The sequence below is a fragment of the Aricia agestis genome, chromosome Z (genome assembly GCF_905147365.1).
Source record: "Aricia agestis chromosome Z, ilAriAges1.1, whole genome shotgun sequence".
NCBI classification, from domain to species: domain Eukaryota; kingdom Metazoa; phylum Arthropoda; class Insecta; order Lepidoptera; family Lycaenidae; genus Aricia; species Aricia agestis.
This window is the reverse complement of record NC_056428.1, coordinates 27,543,151-27,561,668: the sequence shown is the minus strand read 5'-3', so window position 1 is coordinate 27,561,668 and position 18,518 is coordinate 27,543,151. Positions and strand designations below refer to the sequence as shown.

Here is an 18,518-nt window from a genome sequence, read left to right as displayed (position 1 = left end):
CGCCTTCATAGTCATTTGAAATTTCTTGTAGCATTATAATATACAACAAATTTGTCTTACAAACAATTATTATATACAGTGTTGAAAATATTTATACAAATCCCTAAGGAATATATTATACTTAAAGCTAACACACCCCATCTAGGTCAATGACCTTGACTATGCGATGAGTATTGCCAAATATTGCACATAACATGTGAAAAAACATACGCCATTGAAGTTTGCAGATAATTTAAATTTATTTTTCAAAAATGATATGATGATAACTAAAGTTATTGCTAATTTTAAAACATATTTATCTTTCATATTACACTCTAAGTTTTGTTCTGATGACAACATGCACTTTGTTGGCCATTACAATAAAAAAAGTTGTGAAAATCATATCAAACTCAACAAAACTAGAAACAAAAACTTTAAGAACACTAAGAGTCCGGTACCATCGCAGTTTTCATACAAACGTAATACCAAAAATATGAACGATTACAATATTTACATACTAAATTGTAACCATTCATATTTTTTGGCATGTAAATATTTTGCAGTGAATCTTTGTACAGGAACCTAGGTAATTTTTATCTTAAGCTGAATAATAACTACAATATGGTAAATATTCTCGTATGGGAAATTATCTTGGTATTACGTTTGTATGAAAACTGCAGTGGAACCCGGACTCTTAATATAAACATATCAACAAAGTCAAAGCAAAAGTCTATTTTATGTTATAATAGCCAATATTCTTAGGCTTTGTTGATGTATCTTGATTTATACACAAGTGTTTTCTTGAGGTTCATAAATTGAAAATAACTGTATCGGTTCTTAAACTGTTTTAGTTACAATCTTGAAAACATTTCATTCACAACATTTTTATAATGCCCATATTAGAATTACACTTTCATTGAAGGCATGTATGCAATGTAACTAATTGATGATCAATAAATAAATAGGTAGCTGGCAAGGTATTGGCAAAATTTCAATAAACTTTGAAATTTAGATCAAAATAGATAGATTCTGATAAATTCAAGTTGCATTCAAACTCTAAGAACATATTTGAGTAAAATATAATATAGATGCATATTAACCTAAAATTTTAGACCAGCTAAAATGGTAAACCAAGTGATCGAGGTCTGCTGTTTTGGTCTGTCCCATGATTATTCCAATATAAAATATATCAGAAATTGTATATTTGTATTGTATATTTGTATTATATAAGTAGGTTAATATTTGGTGGAGTAAACTGTACCTTGAAGTAAACAGTGCCATTAGAAACCCCATTTAATATGATGAAAATTAAAAATCAGGCAACAATAAAAAAATATTTACGGAATTTATTCATTTTTATGTATTTAAAGGAAACATAATTTTAAAATATTATAGAATATTACAAAAGTTACGGTGTTTATTATATAATAATATACATGGCACGTCTAAGTAAAAACCATAGTATGTTAAAAGAAACCACTTGGTTTTTTGTAGACATCAAACTTAATTGAAAAATTCATGTTACATAATATTATAATATTCATAGACATACTTGTCTTTTAATCTAAATCTCAAGGTGTAACTGTTTGTTATTTCTGTGTGTACCAATACGCTACCAACCTGTGATGTCCACTGTGATACATGTTTTAAAAATAATTTCCCTAATATCAACCATATTTAAATGTAAATAATGAGATTCCATGTGAGGCACAAAGTAACACAGCAACATTAACAAAAATATAAAATTTTATGTTATATTAATATTTATTCGTGCACAAAAATTTAATGCACAAACTTAAATACACCTCTAATAACTTTAAGTTAATCATTGAGCTTTCCATTTATACAAATAAATAATATGATAAAGTAAATTATTACTAATGGGGAATTATTGTTATTACATTTTATTCTATATTTACAAATATCATTAAATTAATTACTGTACATTAGAGATTTATAGCATCGTCCAATTTACCTCCTAGAACGTGGTTTGTATCACCTCACTTCACAGTGTTTATTGACGGCGAGAGGCACGGCGGAGGCGGACGGGGTGGAGGCGGCGGTCACGTCCGCGGAAGTCCCTTCCACTGGTACACTCCCCGTCTCGGCCTCCTTCATTACGTACCCGGAACCTTGCGCACTTCGCGCGAGTTTTAAACGTATAGGAGTCACTTTATCAGTCCGGACCTTGCGCAGAGACGAGTTGTCGGAGCTAAAGGGAGGGTCTATAGCCAGCGGGTCGCGCGCGGTGGGGTCGTAATCGAAGGGATCGATTGCGGCCGCACCCTCGCCCGACTCCTCTTTACCGTCCTCGTCTTTAGTACGCTTTATCTTAATCACCAACCTAGTGGCACTTTCACTTTCACTATTTATCACTTGAAGTTTCTCTTTTTCAGTCTTTTTATCTTTTTTCTTTTTCTTCTTTTCGCTCTTGTCGGGCTTGTGCTTGCTAGTCTTCTTGCCGGCCTCATTTCCTGACTCCTCCTCGTCCTCGAAGTCTGCCATAACCATTTTCCTGAACTTCATACTTTCGCGCTTTATCACGTCGAAACGTGGCGCGGGCACCGTTTGGAGACGTTTCTTAGGGGGTCGGAACTGCGACTTTTTAGTTGAGCACGTTGTAGTGTCCTCGTTGACGGACGGGAACACGTTCGAACCGAACTTTATTTTTAACTTCGGTGCAACGGGCGACGTGGCACTGGAACGACTGGGTTTTGTGTTGACGCGGCCGCGGCGTTTGTGTGCTTGGTTCGAGCTGGCGGCGAAAGTCGGTAACTTTGGTTCTTCGGCCGGATCTACTTCATCATTCATTCTGACTTCCAAGTGCCGGAGCTCACGAGACAAACCGCTCGTGGTCTTCCGCTTTTTCTTTTCAATGGGTGTGTCACAAACTTTATAGTCTTCTCTTGTTGGTATGCTGGTCATAGACGCCACAGCTTTAGGTATAGTTATAACGGCGCGCGCTAGAGGCTGCGGTGCGGCGGGCGGCGGTATACTTCCTACGGTTGAGGTGTTACCTGGGTCGTCCATATTCATATCTTGAGTCCAATATTGACGTAGCAACTCTTTTTTACGCATACGCCGCAAATTGGTCGACCCAGACATCATAGTATTGGCGGAGCTGCATGAGGCATTTAATATATTCGTAGACGGCTCATGAATAGGTGCCGGCGGCTGCGGGACCACAGGTTGAACGGAGCTCGTTGAGTAATTTGCATCCAAAAATGGGCCTTTTATCTTCACCTTCAACTGATTACGGGAATCACTCAAAGAAACTTTAGGTAGTTGCGGTGTAAATATCTCTTTAGCGGGCTCGATAGTTTCTTGTTTTCCGTGGGCCGTCGGAGAGCCCGGTCTTGGGTTGCTAGCCATAAGGGCACTATGCAGTTGTTTTTCTGCATCTTCATCTATGTCTATAAGTTGTTGATCAGCGGTTCCACTAGCGAAAGCTAGTAAGTGGCTATTGTATGCGTCATTTGTAACTGGGGCAGGGTTATCGAAAGGATTGTAAGTTCTCATATCAACTGGCCCTGGTAATACTGGCTGAAGCCCAGCACCAGAATTATTCTTATTTGGTGTAGGCTCCGACGAGTCCAAGTTCTCGGGACTATTTGATTTCTCTTGCTTTAGTTCAGCTGTTGATCGCTTGTTAACAGGTAGAGGACTTGTGGTACGTGGCGATTGTGATGAATCCTTATATGAATTTTCTGATTTTCGGTCGTCTTTGATATCAACAGATTTCCGTCTTTCTCTGAGAGCTTTAATGCCAACACCATCATTAGCTATTTCTTCATCAAAGTCATAAACTGTTCCTACTAATTTACTTGCAATTGAATTACCCATATAATCGACATTAGAATAGTTGTGCATTGCTTGTCCTCTGCTCTTAGACCGACCACGGCCTCTTTGACTTCTATTACTTCTATTATTTGACCGCTTGGTACCTTTTGGAGGTTCAGACTGTTTTGGTGAAATGCCAGGACTTTTACCAGGCGATTTTCCTGGGAACTTAGTAACTGGTTTTGAAATTTTGGCAGGTGATTTCGAATCTTGTGATTGAATTATCATTACACCCTCGCTACTATCACTTGACATTTTTGTTGGAGCTCTTGTATTACTCGAATCATTGAAAGAATCGATGCTGGGACTTGATACCACATGAATTGACATCTTATCGCTTCCAGTAACATCAATATCATCCCTTGGCGAATCCATCATTTTCGGAGTCGGCGAAGCTATCATAGCCGTAGTTAGAGCAATGTTTTGGGACGAAGACGTAAAAGCTGCAGCACATAATGGAAAAGATGGTTTAGGCAGTGGCTGCATAAGAGGGGTAGTAAAAGGTAGGCCAGTGCCATAAATACTTGGACCTGGAGATGGTAATGGCAACTGAGATGACGCACAAGCACCGGGTGCAAAAAAGGGCAATGAGCTTATTGGATTCAAGAATGGAGATGCGTCCGGAGGACAGCTTGTGTATTGGTTCAAGGACATTGGTGGTTCCACGCGACATGAATACGCAGGCATCGGTGGATAGGGGTCGATTTCTGGCAATATTGGCCCTCGACGTGTCTCTGTCTCGATATGAGACTTGGTTTCTGTTTTTTGTGAACATAGAGATACATCTGAATTTGTACTAGAAGCTGATGAACGGCGAGTCGTTATTTTACTTTCCCTCCATTTAGAGTCGCTGCTTACGTAAGGAGATGATATTGTTGCACAGTCTGAATGGATTACTGAATTGTTATTGTCATAGGTTTGGTTGTCTTGAGTAAGATCTTGTTCATTGCTTATAATAGAATTATCAACGACTGATAAAGATTGAGAATCGTCACTTTGTTTAGATAATGAAATAGAGTCTCCGATTTCTGATACCGAATTCATAGAGAGCACCGTTTTGGGTTCTTTTACATCTTCAGTATATGATACTGTATCATACTTGTCCTCATTAATATTTTCAATATGCGATTCATGTGCAGTTGGTTGACCAGATATTTCGACCCATTTACCACTCTGATCCTGTGATAGTTTCATTTTTTCTTTAGCTTCAACTGCAGTGTCATGTTGCATCAAGTTAGTAGACTCGTTTATAGATCTTACAGTATCGTCTTGTTTAGGTAGCATTTGAGTATCTTTTATTGGCTCTGGTTCAAAATTCTTTTTGTCTTCCAGATCATGGTCGCTCTGAGGACCAATCCTTTCATTATCTAAAGATGTTTTATCAGCATGAATGTTTATTTCATCAGTAGCTGGAATGTCAGCTGGAGCTTTCTTATTAATTAATTGGACTCTCAATCTGTCCACAAGATTAAAGGTTTCTTGAACGCCTTGTTCCTTAGAATCTTCTTTAAATAAGAGTTCGGGATAAGGCGCGAACGGTTTCAAAATTTCATCGTGGTTAAAACTATCCTCAACTGACAACATATCAAATTCAAACAATTCGTTATCTTTTGATTGTGGTGAAAACATAGGTCGGTTTTGAAATGGATTAACAGTTGATGGAATTTTAGCGCTTTTAGAAATCTCAACAGCTTGAACATTACTAGCGTCCTGAGTTATGAATTTCTTGTCAGGATCAATTATGGAACGTTTTCTTATGTTTCGGGCAATTGAACTGTCCACATCCATTGGATCCATAGTTCTAGCATCCATAGGTGTTTTAGGTGACTTAATCATGGTATTTTCATTGAGATTAGCTTGAATTTTTGCAATCATTTTCAAACTACTCTTATCAGCGAAATCCGAATCCAGACATTTATCTTCTGTCATATACTTTTCGTGATCTCCAGGTTTTTCAACAGGAGGTGGTTGAAGTTTAGGACTGGAAGCTTTAGCTAGCCAGTTTTTGTCAGTGTCATTAAAATCTTCAGTAATTCCAGGCTGTATCCTATCATCTAGAATATCTACAGGAGCAGTAAAATCCTTATCAGCTGTAGAAGCGACTTTGACAGTTGGTGATAAAATTTTGGTCTCAACTATTTGGGAATCTCGTCTACTTTGACGTCTTTCTTTTATAGGCACGGGTGCAGATGAGGGGACACGGGCATCTTTCGGGGAAGACAATGTTTTCTTTTCAGCTGTCTCCCTAGTACTCATTCTTCTGTTAGAAAGTACTTTCTGTTTTGTTTCAGTACTCTTTCTCGGACTAGTCTTTGTAGTTGAATTGTTTTCTATATCCTTACCCCTTGTCTTTTCTTTGTCCTCGATGGACTTACTGCGTCCTTTACTTGTTAAGGATTTTGTATTGGACTTTTCCTCAATTTTGGTTGTTTCTAAATCTATAACTTCCTTCTTTGGTTCATTATTTACCTCCTCGTCCGCTTTCCGTTTCGCAACTGTAAATTCAGCGGACTTGCTGCTCTCTTTAGTGGTCTTAATTTGTGAAGTGGTGCTTGCGGACTCGTCTTTAGACGGTTTTCTCTGTCGGGTATCAGACTTATTAAGCATATTTCCGCTTGAAGTAGTGCTTCTGGTCCGAGCACGTGTGGTAGCACGCGTATCGTTGGATCGGGTTGATTCCTCTCCTTCAATAGACGATGATGATACCCCAGGCTCGGGCGCCCGTTCGGAAGTTTTAAGCTTCTTGTCTGGGGCCTTGCGTGGGGAAGCATCAGTTGAGAGGCTTTTGCCCTTTCGGCGTCTACGGGGACGCTTTGGAGAAGGACTTCCAGATCCGGATCTAGATCCTTTTGAACTGTCAGAATCACTTGAGGCACTAGTTGAAGACAATGGTCTTGACACCTTGTCAAGAAAGGGCAAGTCCACTGTAGGTCTAGAGCCAGGTGGAGAAAACATGGATGGAGGCCTTTGAGCTGGTTTTATCTCACGAGCTTTAGCTGTTGGTTTCATACTAGGTTTCTCTTGTTCATCTTCAGAACTTGACGATGATGAATAGCTACTGCTACTTGTATTAGATGATGAACTGGAAGATTCCTTTTGTGGTGACTTTCTTTTAATGTCCTCTTTTTTCGGAGATGTCTTTAATGTATCAGGCTTTTCGATTTCTTTCTTTTTATCTGCGTCCGTGGATTCACCAACAGGAATTTTAGAACCTAATCCACTTTTAATATGGGCGGCCGCCTTTTTCGCTGCTTGTCTTTGCGGCACATATGCGATTGGTTCTTTTTCAACATCCTTTGAAATTTTCTTCTTCTTTTCAGGACTTTCTTTTATCTCCTTTCCTTTACCCTTTATTTTAGGCTTATTTTTGGCATCATCACTACTCACTTGTTTTTCTGGTTCGTCCTTTTTAGTTGTAGTTGTAGATCTCATATTTTCCGACGCTTTCTTAGCAGCTTGCCTTTGAGGAACAATTAAATCTGTTGGATCTTTTTTCTTAGAAAATTTAATGTTTTCTTTATTTTTAGCCACTTCATCTATTTCTTTTGGTTTGTTAGGGGGTGGCTTTTTCTCTTTATTCGAAGGTTTCCTTCCCCTTTTCTTTGGAGCAGGTTTTTCTTCTATAACAGGTGTTTTCTTTTCGGGCTGTGTAGGTATAAATTCTTTCATTGCTGCTTTTGTTCTTGGCAATGACTGTTGTGAATCATTCTCATGGGGGGATTTTTCTATTTTTGATTTCTCAGTCTTAGTTCTATCCAATTTAGTTTTATCATTCTCAACTTTATCAGAAGTTTCACTGCTGTCAGAGTAAATATCAACCGTGAATTTATTATTTCTTGTGGATCTCATTGGAATCAAATCATCACTGTCAGTTCCAGACTGGCCAGTCTTACCTGCAGCCATTTCCTTTTCCATTTGCTGCAGTGTTTTACTACGTGTACGATCTTTCTTTGTTCTTTGCTTAAAAGCTTCTTCCTCACTACTACTTTCAACAAGTGCTTTAGATTGAGGAACTTTCTTCTTCTTCCTATCAATCTTAGTAGGAGACTTTTTAGCTCTACTTTTTGGAGAAACTTTCTTCTTTGGAGATGTTGAGGTTTTCTTAACATCATCATCAGTGCTAGAGCCGATAGTTCGCCCGCGATATTTCGAATTGCGACTTATATCGGCACCACTTTCTTCACTTGAAAGTCCACTGTACATGCTACCACTCCTTCGTGAACCATTCACATAATGCTTTTTATATGGATTTGCTGATCTACAGCCACGTACAAGACCATTTCGATCTTTCTTTTTCTCGTCACTGGATTCTTGGGGCGCTATTCGAGCTAATAAGTCATCAAAGTCATTTTTATGGTCAGGGGCATCTGGATGGGAATAAAGTCTGTCGTATATTGAAGGCCCATGATTGGCTTCAATGATTGCATCTAGATCCAGGCCAGATATAGTTGTATCACAAGAAAGTACTGCAACTTGTTTATGAAATGTCTGCTCTCTCATACGGAAGAAAGAACGAGATAATTTCTCTCTTCTACTCACCATGTAACATAGGTTACGAACTCTTTCAAGATCTTGCCTTAACTGTACAAACATCTTCATTTTGTCAAGATCAGCCTGCTCTTGTCTATGAGTCAGAAGCTCATTATCATCTGATTTAGGTGGTAGTAAAGGACGATTGTGACCAGCACGCCTCTTTAACTTCCAATAATTATAAATGTAATTGATAGCTTCTTGGTCAACGTCTAGTAAGTGAGTACTTATATCTTTAACACTAACATGTCGATCAAATTCTGCTTCAATTTCAGAAAGCCGTGCTGCACGAGCTTGGGACTTTTCTTCCGACGTCATATCTTTACGACGTTTTCTCTTAACTTCTTCTTCTTCAGATCCAGATCCAGCACTTTTTTCTTTCTTGGAATTGACACTATGTTTTTGACAATATGAACGCAGTTTAACACCATCATCAGCATTTTCATCTTCAATTATTGCACGCATTTCTAGTCCATGTTTAAATGCACATGTTACGTGATATGCAGTTTTGCAAGTCTTTACTGAACACTGTATACATGCACCTTTACGTTCACGACAAAGTATGCACACTAGAGACCAACGTGAAGGAGGTATTGAAGTTATTTTTGTAATGGGTTCCATCTTTTCTGCACAACCAATCGATACCTCAGGTATCCATAAGACACAACTGACATGTGCCCATTTGTGTCCTGAGGGAGTGCACTTCATAGCTCCTCCGAGGTTGGGACACAACACGCAAGTAGGCCTTACGCCAGCTCCGCAGGGTCGACATAGCCATTGACCTAAAATGTTGAATTAATTGTACATATTACATACTGAACGAGAAAAAAATATTATAAATAAAAAAAAGTTAAATTTATCGAGATCACATATAAATCATTCAATCATCACTTACCATCTGGAATGACAGTTATTCCATAGCAGGCTTGGTGCACACAAATATTACATGAATCACAAAAGACCATTTCATTCCCGTCTTCGGAATCTGGGGACCGGCAAACGTCACAAATAACATTTTCGTCATACTCGATGCCTAGACCCTCTTCAGACTTTATGATTGCTTGAATTTTGTCCCATGTTCGAACCTGCGAAATATACGAATATTAATAGTAAATATACATAAAAGACAGAATATAATATGTTTATGTAATGATCTGCATAAACGAAGATTTTTCTACGCCAAGAATATACCGCAGGCAAAAAAAATGTTATTGTTCTTGCAATATACGAGCGCGCGGCGCCCTTAGTAATTGTGTAAGTGACCATGTCTATACACGAGTAGGTACATGGCTCGCTCGCTCACGAAAATGTATGTTTACAATTACAACTACAAATAAAGGCTACATGAGCTCGTGGATTGCAAGAACTGTAGTAATAAATTATATTATTACAATATTGTAAGGACAAATTCAAAATTATTAGTTAAAAGTTTTTGAATGTTAGTGTTTGTTTGTAACTATGTACTTGGTCTTTATGTTAGGTCCTTACATATTATAAAAGTGGCGTTTTGTTGTTCAGGCCACTTCAGAGTTAGCAGCAGGCTTCGGTGTAAGTGATAAAACTTTAATCCACTTGAAGCAAATTGGGAAGATAAAAAAACTCGAAAAGTGGGTACCCCATGAAATGAGTGAAGCAAACCAGAAAACACGCGTCGACTGCTGCGCTGCGTCGCTCAACCGACACAATAATGAAGGGATTTTAAATCGGATCATTACTTGTGATGCAAAATGGATCCTTTAGGATAATAATCGGAAGCGTTCGTCGCAATGGCTGTCCCCTGGAGAATCAGCTAAATCCTGCCCTAAGCGAAAATTGACTCAGAAAAGTTACTTGTGAGTAGGGGATTCTATCCCGGGCGATTTTTCTAATCCTAGGATTTCGGGATTATCTACAACGAATCCCGGGATGATCCCGGGATTATATTGGTAATAGAAAAAAATCTGAAATTAGAAAATTTCAGAAAAAGAATATAAAAAAGTTCAGATTTTTTTTTATAACAAATTGTTAAGTTAATAAACAGTGAAATTGTTGATTAAAAATTTTTGTTTTTGTAACCATATTGAGGACGATCAATCATGATTTTTAAGAGGAAAATTTTTTCTAAACTAATAATTTAAACAATTGAAATATTAAAAAAACGATTATAAACAATAAAATATTATTAAGAAAAAAAAATTTTCTAAAAATCATAATATTTTCAAGAGAATAAAGGTAAGAAAAAAAAAATTTTAAAAGCATCGAAATAGTCCATTGGTTTAAAAATTTTTTATTAGCAAATGGCGGAAAAAATTTTTTTTTAGTTAATACATGTCCTTCATTGATATGAAAACAATTACGTGATAATAAATGAAACATTTTTTTTTTGACAATATTACTTGGATTTCTAGATTTTTGTTCAAGTTAAAAAATTATTATAAACAAAGTATTAAATTTTTTTTTAACTTTTATGGCCTGATCTTGTTAAGTATGTTTATATCAAGGGCTCCACGAAGTGAAAATTTTTTACGAAAATTATTTAAGATTTTATTTAAAGTACAATGAGGACGGAAGTTCGAAAAAATTTCGTTAGTTAACATTTGTCCAAGTTGTTGAAAAATTTACTTGAAGTTAAATTTCCAACGGGAGCAAATTCTTTGAAGTGTTCGGAATACACCATTAGTTTTTGAAATTTTTAAATTAATATTTAATACCTTTAAAAAAATAATCAGTGTGACGTGCTCGGTTTTGAAGCCGCGCGCGCTATCTAAAAATGCCGCGCGGAGGCTTACTTTCAGCGTCAAATTTGAATTATAAATAATAGAGATAGAATTCCGGGAGTTGGGAGTTTTCTTATGGAAATTTCCTCTTCTTTAAGAATATATTTTTTAAACTTCTTAAATGTTAATAGTTTCGGAGTTTTTAACAAAAAACGTAATACCTTTTTTTGGCAACCTAATTTGCTTATAACTTTTGCAGTTTTTTGTGTGCTAATACACGCTTCCGATACATTTTTCTAGACGTCTTCCCGAATCTAATGAGCTATCGCACGTATTTTTATGACCCTTATCTCTATATTTCGCCATTCTCAACTTATCGCTAAGACTATCATATAGACTTATCATGCCCCTACTTTAGAAATTAGAGGGAGGGATACACATTTTACTACTTTGGAAGTCTCTCTCGCCAACTATTCAGGTTAGAAAAAATGATATTAGAAACCTCAATATATTTTTTTAAGACCTATCCATAGATACCCCACACGCATAGCTTAGATGAAAAAAAAAATTGTTACAGTTGTACCTATGGGGACCCCTAAAATTTTTAAAAAATTTTCCATTTTTATTTCAAAATCTTAATGCGGTTCACAGACTACATCTACTTACCAAGTTTCAATAGTATAGCTCTTATAGTTTCGGAGAAAAGTGGCTGTGACATACGGATGGACAGACAGACAGACATGACGAATCTATAAGGGTTCCGTTTTTTGCCATTTGGCTACGGAACCCTAAAAATCGACTTTTAATTCCTCCCATACAAAACGCCAATTTCATAATTATGTAAGGACCTTATAATTGAAAACGTGAGTGGAAGAACACAATAACTAACAGTAAAATAATTGCCATTTGTTGCATAAATGGATGCTTTAGGGCCGGAAAAAATATTTGAAATAAAACCTTACAAGGTTTGTTCAAGTTACAACTTCTCTACTTCAACTCTTTATAAGGAAAAAAAAATAGTATAGTATCTTTATCTAAATATGTATCTTTTTGCCTTGGCTTCAGAGTTAGGGGACATCCATAAAGTATGTCACACCTAAAGGGGAGAGGAGGAGTGGTCCTAAGTGTGATGTCACATCACATTTTAACAAAACATTCACTTTTCAATAAATTGAAATGTCAAATTTTAAATATGGAGGTGGTTATAAATTTTAGACGTAAAATTGCAAATTTGTGACGTTACACTAGGGAGAGGGGGTCTCACTAATGTGACCACCTGTGACAAGGAGTCCTCTCCTAGTCACGTGGGGTCTAAAAATCATGAAAATAGTGTGACGTACTTTATGGGTGGTCCCATATTTTGCTAAAAACTGTTTTGGATAAAGTTACCAACTAACCAAGCAGTTGTGTGAATGCACATTAAACAAAGATTTTTTTAAGTTGTATGCCACCTAAGATTCCTCATTGTTACCTCATTTATAGTTAAAAAATATTATATATTTTTTTAACTTTCAGTAACATCTTCATTATTCTATGAGTTTTAAATGACTCCATGATCTTACCTACTAAAACCCAACAGCACTCTACTTACTGCTGGCAGATTTGTGGGAACAATACAAACCACAATACAATACATCCTTTCTGCACTAAATAGTTTCTATAACTTTAGTATGCCGCACTAAATAGATGAATATTAATTACATAGCTGTGATTAAATGAAAATTTTGACATAAGCCCTTAGATACATTATATCTGTCAAACTCTTCATTAAATTGAATTTTAATCATCATTAAGCCTTCAATCCTGGATTCTTGGAAATATTCTGTTGTTACCCTATTGTGTCTCGCTCACCGGTGAGTTTATGGGGCTTGATGGGTTAAATGTGTGTGCAGCCATAAGACATTGTTTTTTTGTAATTTATAAGTAATAATCGGCCAAGTGCGAGTCGGACTCGCGCACGAAGGGTTCCGTACCATTATAGAGCAAAATTAGGCCTAAATTTGTGTTTTTGTATGGGTGGCCCTCTAATTTTTATTTAATATTATTATTAAATATTAAAGGTCACATAAAACTAAGGATAGTGTGAAAAATTCAAATACCTAACTGTTGTTATTATTGATATAGAGCAAAAAAGACCAAAAACATCACATTTGTTGTATGAGAGCCGCTATAGCAGATATACACAATCTGTGAAAATCCTCCAATCCTCTAGCTATTACCGTTCTTGAGTTACAGCCTGGAGACATACAGACGGACAGACAACAAAGTCTTAGTAATAGGGTCTCGTTTTTACCCTTTGGGTATGGAACGCTAAAAATATTTCGATCGTAAAATATTTAAAGTCTAAACCTGGTACACAATAATATGTTCTAAACCTATCCTACTCTTAGGACAGTATAAATTTCAGGAGTTCAGGCTCTGTGATTAGTTGGCTGTCAAAATTTGGACCAATCACAGAGCCGAACCGCGTCTTGAGACCGGGTCGCATCTTAAGTACTGACTATTTATACCAGCCCTAGATGTTGATACCCCTTAAGAGTTGTTTTTTATCAAAGTAACATATTTTATAAGAGTAATAAATTAAGTTAGAAAGTGCTCTTATTAAGCCATCTTGAAAGTTTAAGTGCTGTTTACTGGAGAGCTTATAGGAAAAAATCAAGTCTAGACAACTAATTCAACAAACATAATGTTACATTTTATTCACAATAAAATATAAAAAAATATTGAAGCGAAAGGTATATAAAACTTGTTTTTTGGTTTAAATACATTATATGATCCACATATTGCATTTAAACCAAAAAAAATGTGCAAAATTTCTAATTAAAAATGTTCTGCGACTTTGTGCTCGGAAAACATAATCAAGGAGGATTTTCTGGGATAAAGTAACGCTATTATCTATGTACTAAATCTGCTAAACAACTAAATGTAGGTTCAGTTACTATTACTTTTGTATTAGTTACTGAAACTACAAAACAACACTCAAATAAATGTGTCTTCTGTATTATATTTTATTCATATTGATTTATCGTCATTTAGATGACATTATTGTGATTTTTTCTTTTTTAGAGTTCAGTACCAAGGTACTGAACTCTAAAAAAGAGAAAATCACAAAGAAACAACCCAGGAAAGGAAATACATACGAAAACAGGACCCTATTACTACTAAGACTTCACTGTATGTCCGTCTGTTTGTCTTACTGTCCGTCTCCTGGCTGTATCTCAAGAGCCGCGAGAGCTAGACTTCTAAAATGATTATCTCGACGACTCGCACTTGACAGATGTCGTTTTAACAGATAGTGAGAAAACCTTATAAGATTGCACAAATATCAATTAGATACCCTGATATTCTACTCCAACTTACCTCTAATTCTTCGATGACTTTTTCAAGCTGGTCTTCTGAGACGGATGGTGCCCCAGCTCTAGCACGCTCTGCATTCAGCAGTTTGAGCCATGCCGTATCTGTGGCATCCAAGTCATAGCTGCAAGCGGCTTCTGCCCTGGCTGGTGTTGAGCTGAGCACATGCTTGTCCGCTTGATAGTGTGCATCTCTTGTCAAATGTATGTACTTGTCTTTAGGTCTAAGAAAAAATATATAATTTAAGTTCAACGCCAATTTAAGGTAATGCTTGCTTGTTACAGACACTTAAAACTAAAATTGCAAAGTTCAGTCATAGTAGACATATCCAATATTGAACCTACAGACTACACCACCAGTATATATTTTTTTAAATGAATTATTGTGTATGGGATGATTTTTGTGAGCATATTATGACAATACAGGATAAGTATGAAGATGTATAGCATAATATGTGACCAAAGTGTGCAGTCTTATTCCTACATGTCTAGCAGAACTAAACAAGCTTATTAACATTGAAGAAATAGCTTACAATTTGAATGGTTGAAAATCTGGAGGTAAGGGATTTTCAATGATTTTAACTTTTGGTGCTGGCAGCGAATCGGGATTGACAGGCACTTGGACACCTCGCTCCCAATCCTGCTTCCATGTATCGGTTATAATCCAATACTCACTCGAAGTGAGTGGCTCTGAGTCAGGCAATTTCATTGCACTGATGAGATCTTTTCTGAAATGTTATGTTACAAATTAGTAAATGTACCTACATAAGTAATTTTTAGCATTTTACAACAGATTAAAGCTAATATTTTATATTGTGTAAATTTAATTTTCATTATTCTGTCACAATCACTTGATCAAGAATCAAGAATAGTAAGACATTGGATTTATAACAGCAGATACAGTACAGTTCATTTTTAGGTCATTTGATCAAATTACTCATACATGTGTATGAATAGGTTTTAAGATCTTCCAAAATTCATATACAAGATCTCTTTTTAATGGTAAATGCTAAAAGCCAAGAGTCTAGTCATGAAACCACATATTATCATATTAAAATTATTTTATTACAAAGGTTACTGCCAAAACTTGTGGCTTTTAGCAAAGCAAATTTTAAAGTGCTCTAACATAAATTAATAAAAAAATTATGTTACCTTACACAATTAAGTAGGTACAGTTATTATAATTTAATAATATGTATGCCATTTTTTTTTTCTATACTAACTTCTTAAGTAGTCACAAGTATATTACTACAGTGGTATAATTGATGTACTTATTATTTTCTCACTTGTAAAAAAGTAAATTAAAATAAACCAATCAAAGTATACTAAATAACTCTATTATTAAAGTGGTTTAGAAGTTAGTGATTCAAAATAGCAACATTAATTTAACAAAAACATTTGCTTAGCATTGATATAATAGAAATTATATATTCAAATATATGAAAGCTTAGCGTACACTTATATATAATGCTATTGTCAATTGTTATGAAATTAACAAAATAAATTTATTTACTTCAACATGATATATTACAGAAATGAGTATATTAATCTTGTTTTGCAAGGAGTCGGACTATTAAAAACAGAGACTATGCTCATTTTACATTGCTCATACACATCAACTTCAAGTTTCTTAAATATAAATAAAAATGGATCAAGGCTTGATGCTTGAAAAATGAAAGATGCCACAAAGCATATTTCAGACTATAGTTGGAAAAATCTTTTTTTTTTTTCATTCTATTGCAATAAATGATGATACATTTTAAGAGATTATTAATACATATTGAGATTTCTTATTCAGTACAGTTATTCAAAAAGTTTATAGATCGCATAAGCATATAAAGGTAAATAACTAAAAGTACAAAATAAACATTGTAAGTCCAAAATATTACTATGTATCCCTGTGTTTATATTATATCACTGTTACACTGTTATCGCTGTCCTTACTTAATTTCATAATAAAATTCAAAATTGATTTATAAAATTTTTAATGTAAAATCTACTTTTACATGTTTACATTTAAAGGTATTTCTTGCAGAGCAGCTAAGCTTAAAAACTGTTTATACACTAAATAAAAAATAAATATTCGCTAAAGCAATATAAATTTCCACTTACTACTATATCATAATGTCTTCTAAGATAACATAAACTGATTAGTTTTAACAGAAAAGAATTTTACATGGAATACAGCATGTAAAATTCTTATAAATCCTCATCATCCTCGTCATTCTTATAAATCCTCATCATCCTCGTCATTCTTATAAATCCTCATCATCCTCATAAAAATATGGCACAAATCTACTTTTAAATGATGTACTGATATTAATTTAAGGTGTAATACAACATTTTTAAGAAAATATTCTTCATAGTTAGCTCAGCAAGTTTAGTAACTATTTGTTTTTTCTTCATTTATAAACACTAAATAATCAGCTGACTGTCACTACTTCAACTTTTGCCAGTTTTTTTGTTACACATATAAAATTACATAAGTAAAATAGACACATCACTGTACATCATTCATCTGGTGGTAATTTAAGTAATGTTTTAACACTACACTTTCACTGCAAACAAAGATTATAAAAATTGTAATAACACAATATATACACAAACCTGAAAAGTTCAGCGGGTGCCTCTGAGGCACTCCTGTTATATATGGATGACATCTTAAGGTCGATGACAGGCCGGAGCTGCCAGAGTGCGTCCTCGGGCTCTGTCCGACGTCTTTTGGATGAACCCGCTTCATCCCCACGCACTCCAGTGGCCCGTTTTGTGCCACGCAGCGACATTTTGTATTATTTATCGCCAACCTACATGTTCACGAACCCTTTGAAGATTTACTCTTGGATCGTGGCAACAGCATCGTGTAAAATGTCACATCATTCACTACATGATGTAACTTCAGTTTGAAACTACAAAACAGCAGCAGGTAAGACCTGAAATGAAATAAAATAAGTTAGCCGCCTTATACATTTGGAATATTCTAACACCTGAGAATGCAAAAAGACCAGACTAAACAAAAGCAAGTGCACCTCTTGTTGCAATGACAGACCACTTAGTATTGAACTATAGCAAATACCGAATATAAGTTTCTTTAAAAGTTACTCATTGCTCCTCATCAGAAAGCACTAATACAATAATTAATCTCTTATCACATGAATTATTGGGCTCAAAAAGTAAAAAGTATTTTGACGTATTGAACAAATATGTCAACTACAACATCAAACACAGCAATTGCTTTCTTTGATATGTATATCTTACATGTGTTTACCCCGTCATAAATGAAATTGTACGATTTCATGTTTACGAGTTACAAATATCGAATCACAAGCCGAAATAATTTAGTAAAAATATCATTTGACGTTTCACAATTGCACGGGTAAAATATATGGCGGGCCTGAGGATTACTCTGAGACGATTCAATCGTTCAAAGTACGGTAATGACGTATTCACGGTATTCTCAGGTGAAATAAAGGGGGCATACCCCTAAAATATTTTAAACTCACATAATACACGAGTAATTTCCATTAAACACATATTTTATAGACTATTCCGTAAATATTTATCACACGAACAGTCTCCATTGAACTACAAAACAAAATTGACAACATAGATAGCAGCACTGTTTTGTTGAGAGACTGACGTGAGCTACGCATCATTTTCTTTCTCTACATTTCAATATAAAACATAGATAGCTATATATGTGGACTATAGCATAACTTGATTTCACATTGATTTATATTGTTTTAGAAACGATGAAATAAGCATTATTTTACATACATTTTCTATAACAGTCATTTGGCGCCATTGATCCGAAATCTCCTAGGTCACGTGACTACATACGAATCACCAACGCAAGCCAAATAAAATGGCTAAAACGCACATCGAGTTCATATAATGTCATTAGTTTGGAGAAGAACTTTCCACTTAACATATACATTGAGACCAGATTCCACGTTAGTTAAAACCTGGTTAGGCAAAACACAAACACACATTTAATAAACATCAGGACTGTTAGAAATAACACAAATTATCGGAATACAATACAGCATGAACTCGAAGTGAGAGATATCAATAACATGTTACAAAATTTTGCCACTAGTTGGCGCTGAATTAAAAAAAAAAG

The 18,518-nt window shown here is 35.4% G+C and overlaps 1 protein-coding gene across 2 annotated transcripts; it reads right to left on the bottom strand.

The window, feature by feature from the left end:
- Window positions 1-1,409: 1,409 nt before the first annotated feature.
- LOC121738538 (PHD finger protein rhinoceros) lies at window positions 1,410-18,448 on the bottom strand. Of its 2 annotated transcripts, none has more exons than XM_042130672.1 (6): window positions 18,173-18,448; window positions 17,006-17,328; window positions 14,932-15,126; window positions 14,406-14,622; window positions 9,245-9,434; window positions 1,410-9,131 (listed from the first exon to the last, which is right to left on the bottom strand). In XM_042130672.1, the coding sequence occupies exons 2-6, from the start codon at window positions 17,179-17,181 to the stop codon at window positions 1,975-1,977; spliced, it is 7,935 nt and encodes a 2,644-aa protein (XP_041986606.1). In that variant the 5' UTR covers window positions 17,182-17,328; window positions 18,173-18,448; the 3' UTR covers window positions 1,410-1,974. The 2 variants fall into 2 exon arrangements, with proteins under 2 accessions (XP_041986606.1, XP_041986607.1); XM_042130673.1 differs by lacking the exon at window positions 18,173-18,448 and adding an exon at window positions 17,899-17,974.
- Window positions 18,449-18,518: the final 70 nt, after the last annotated feature.

Excerpts from the sequence above, each read along its gene's own strand:
- LOC121738538 (XM_042130672.1), bottom strand. The coding sequence starts at position 17,181 with ATGTCGCTGCGTGGCACAAAACGGGCCACTGGAGTGCGTGGGGATGAA. Across the intron at positions 15,127-17,005 it reads GCACCCGCTGAACTTTTCAG|AAAAGATCTCATCAGTGCAA; the intron begins GTTTGTGTATAT and ends ATAACATTTCAG. Across the intron at positions 9,132-9,244 it reads AATAACTGTCATTCCAGATG|GTCAATGGCTATGTCGACCC; the intron begins GTAAGTGATGAT and ends TCAACATTTTAG.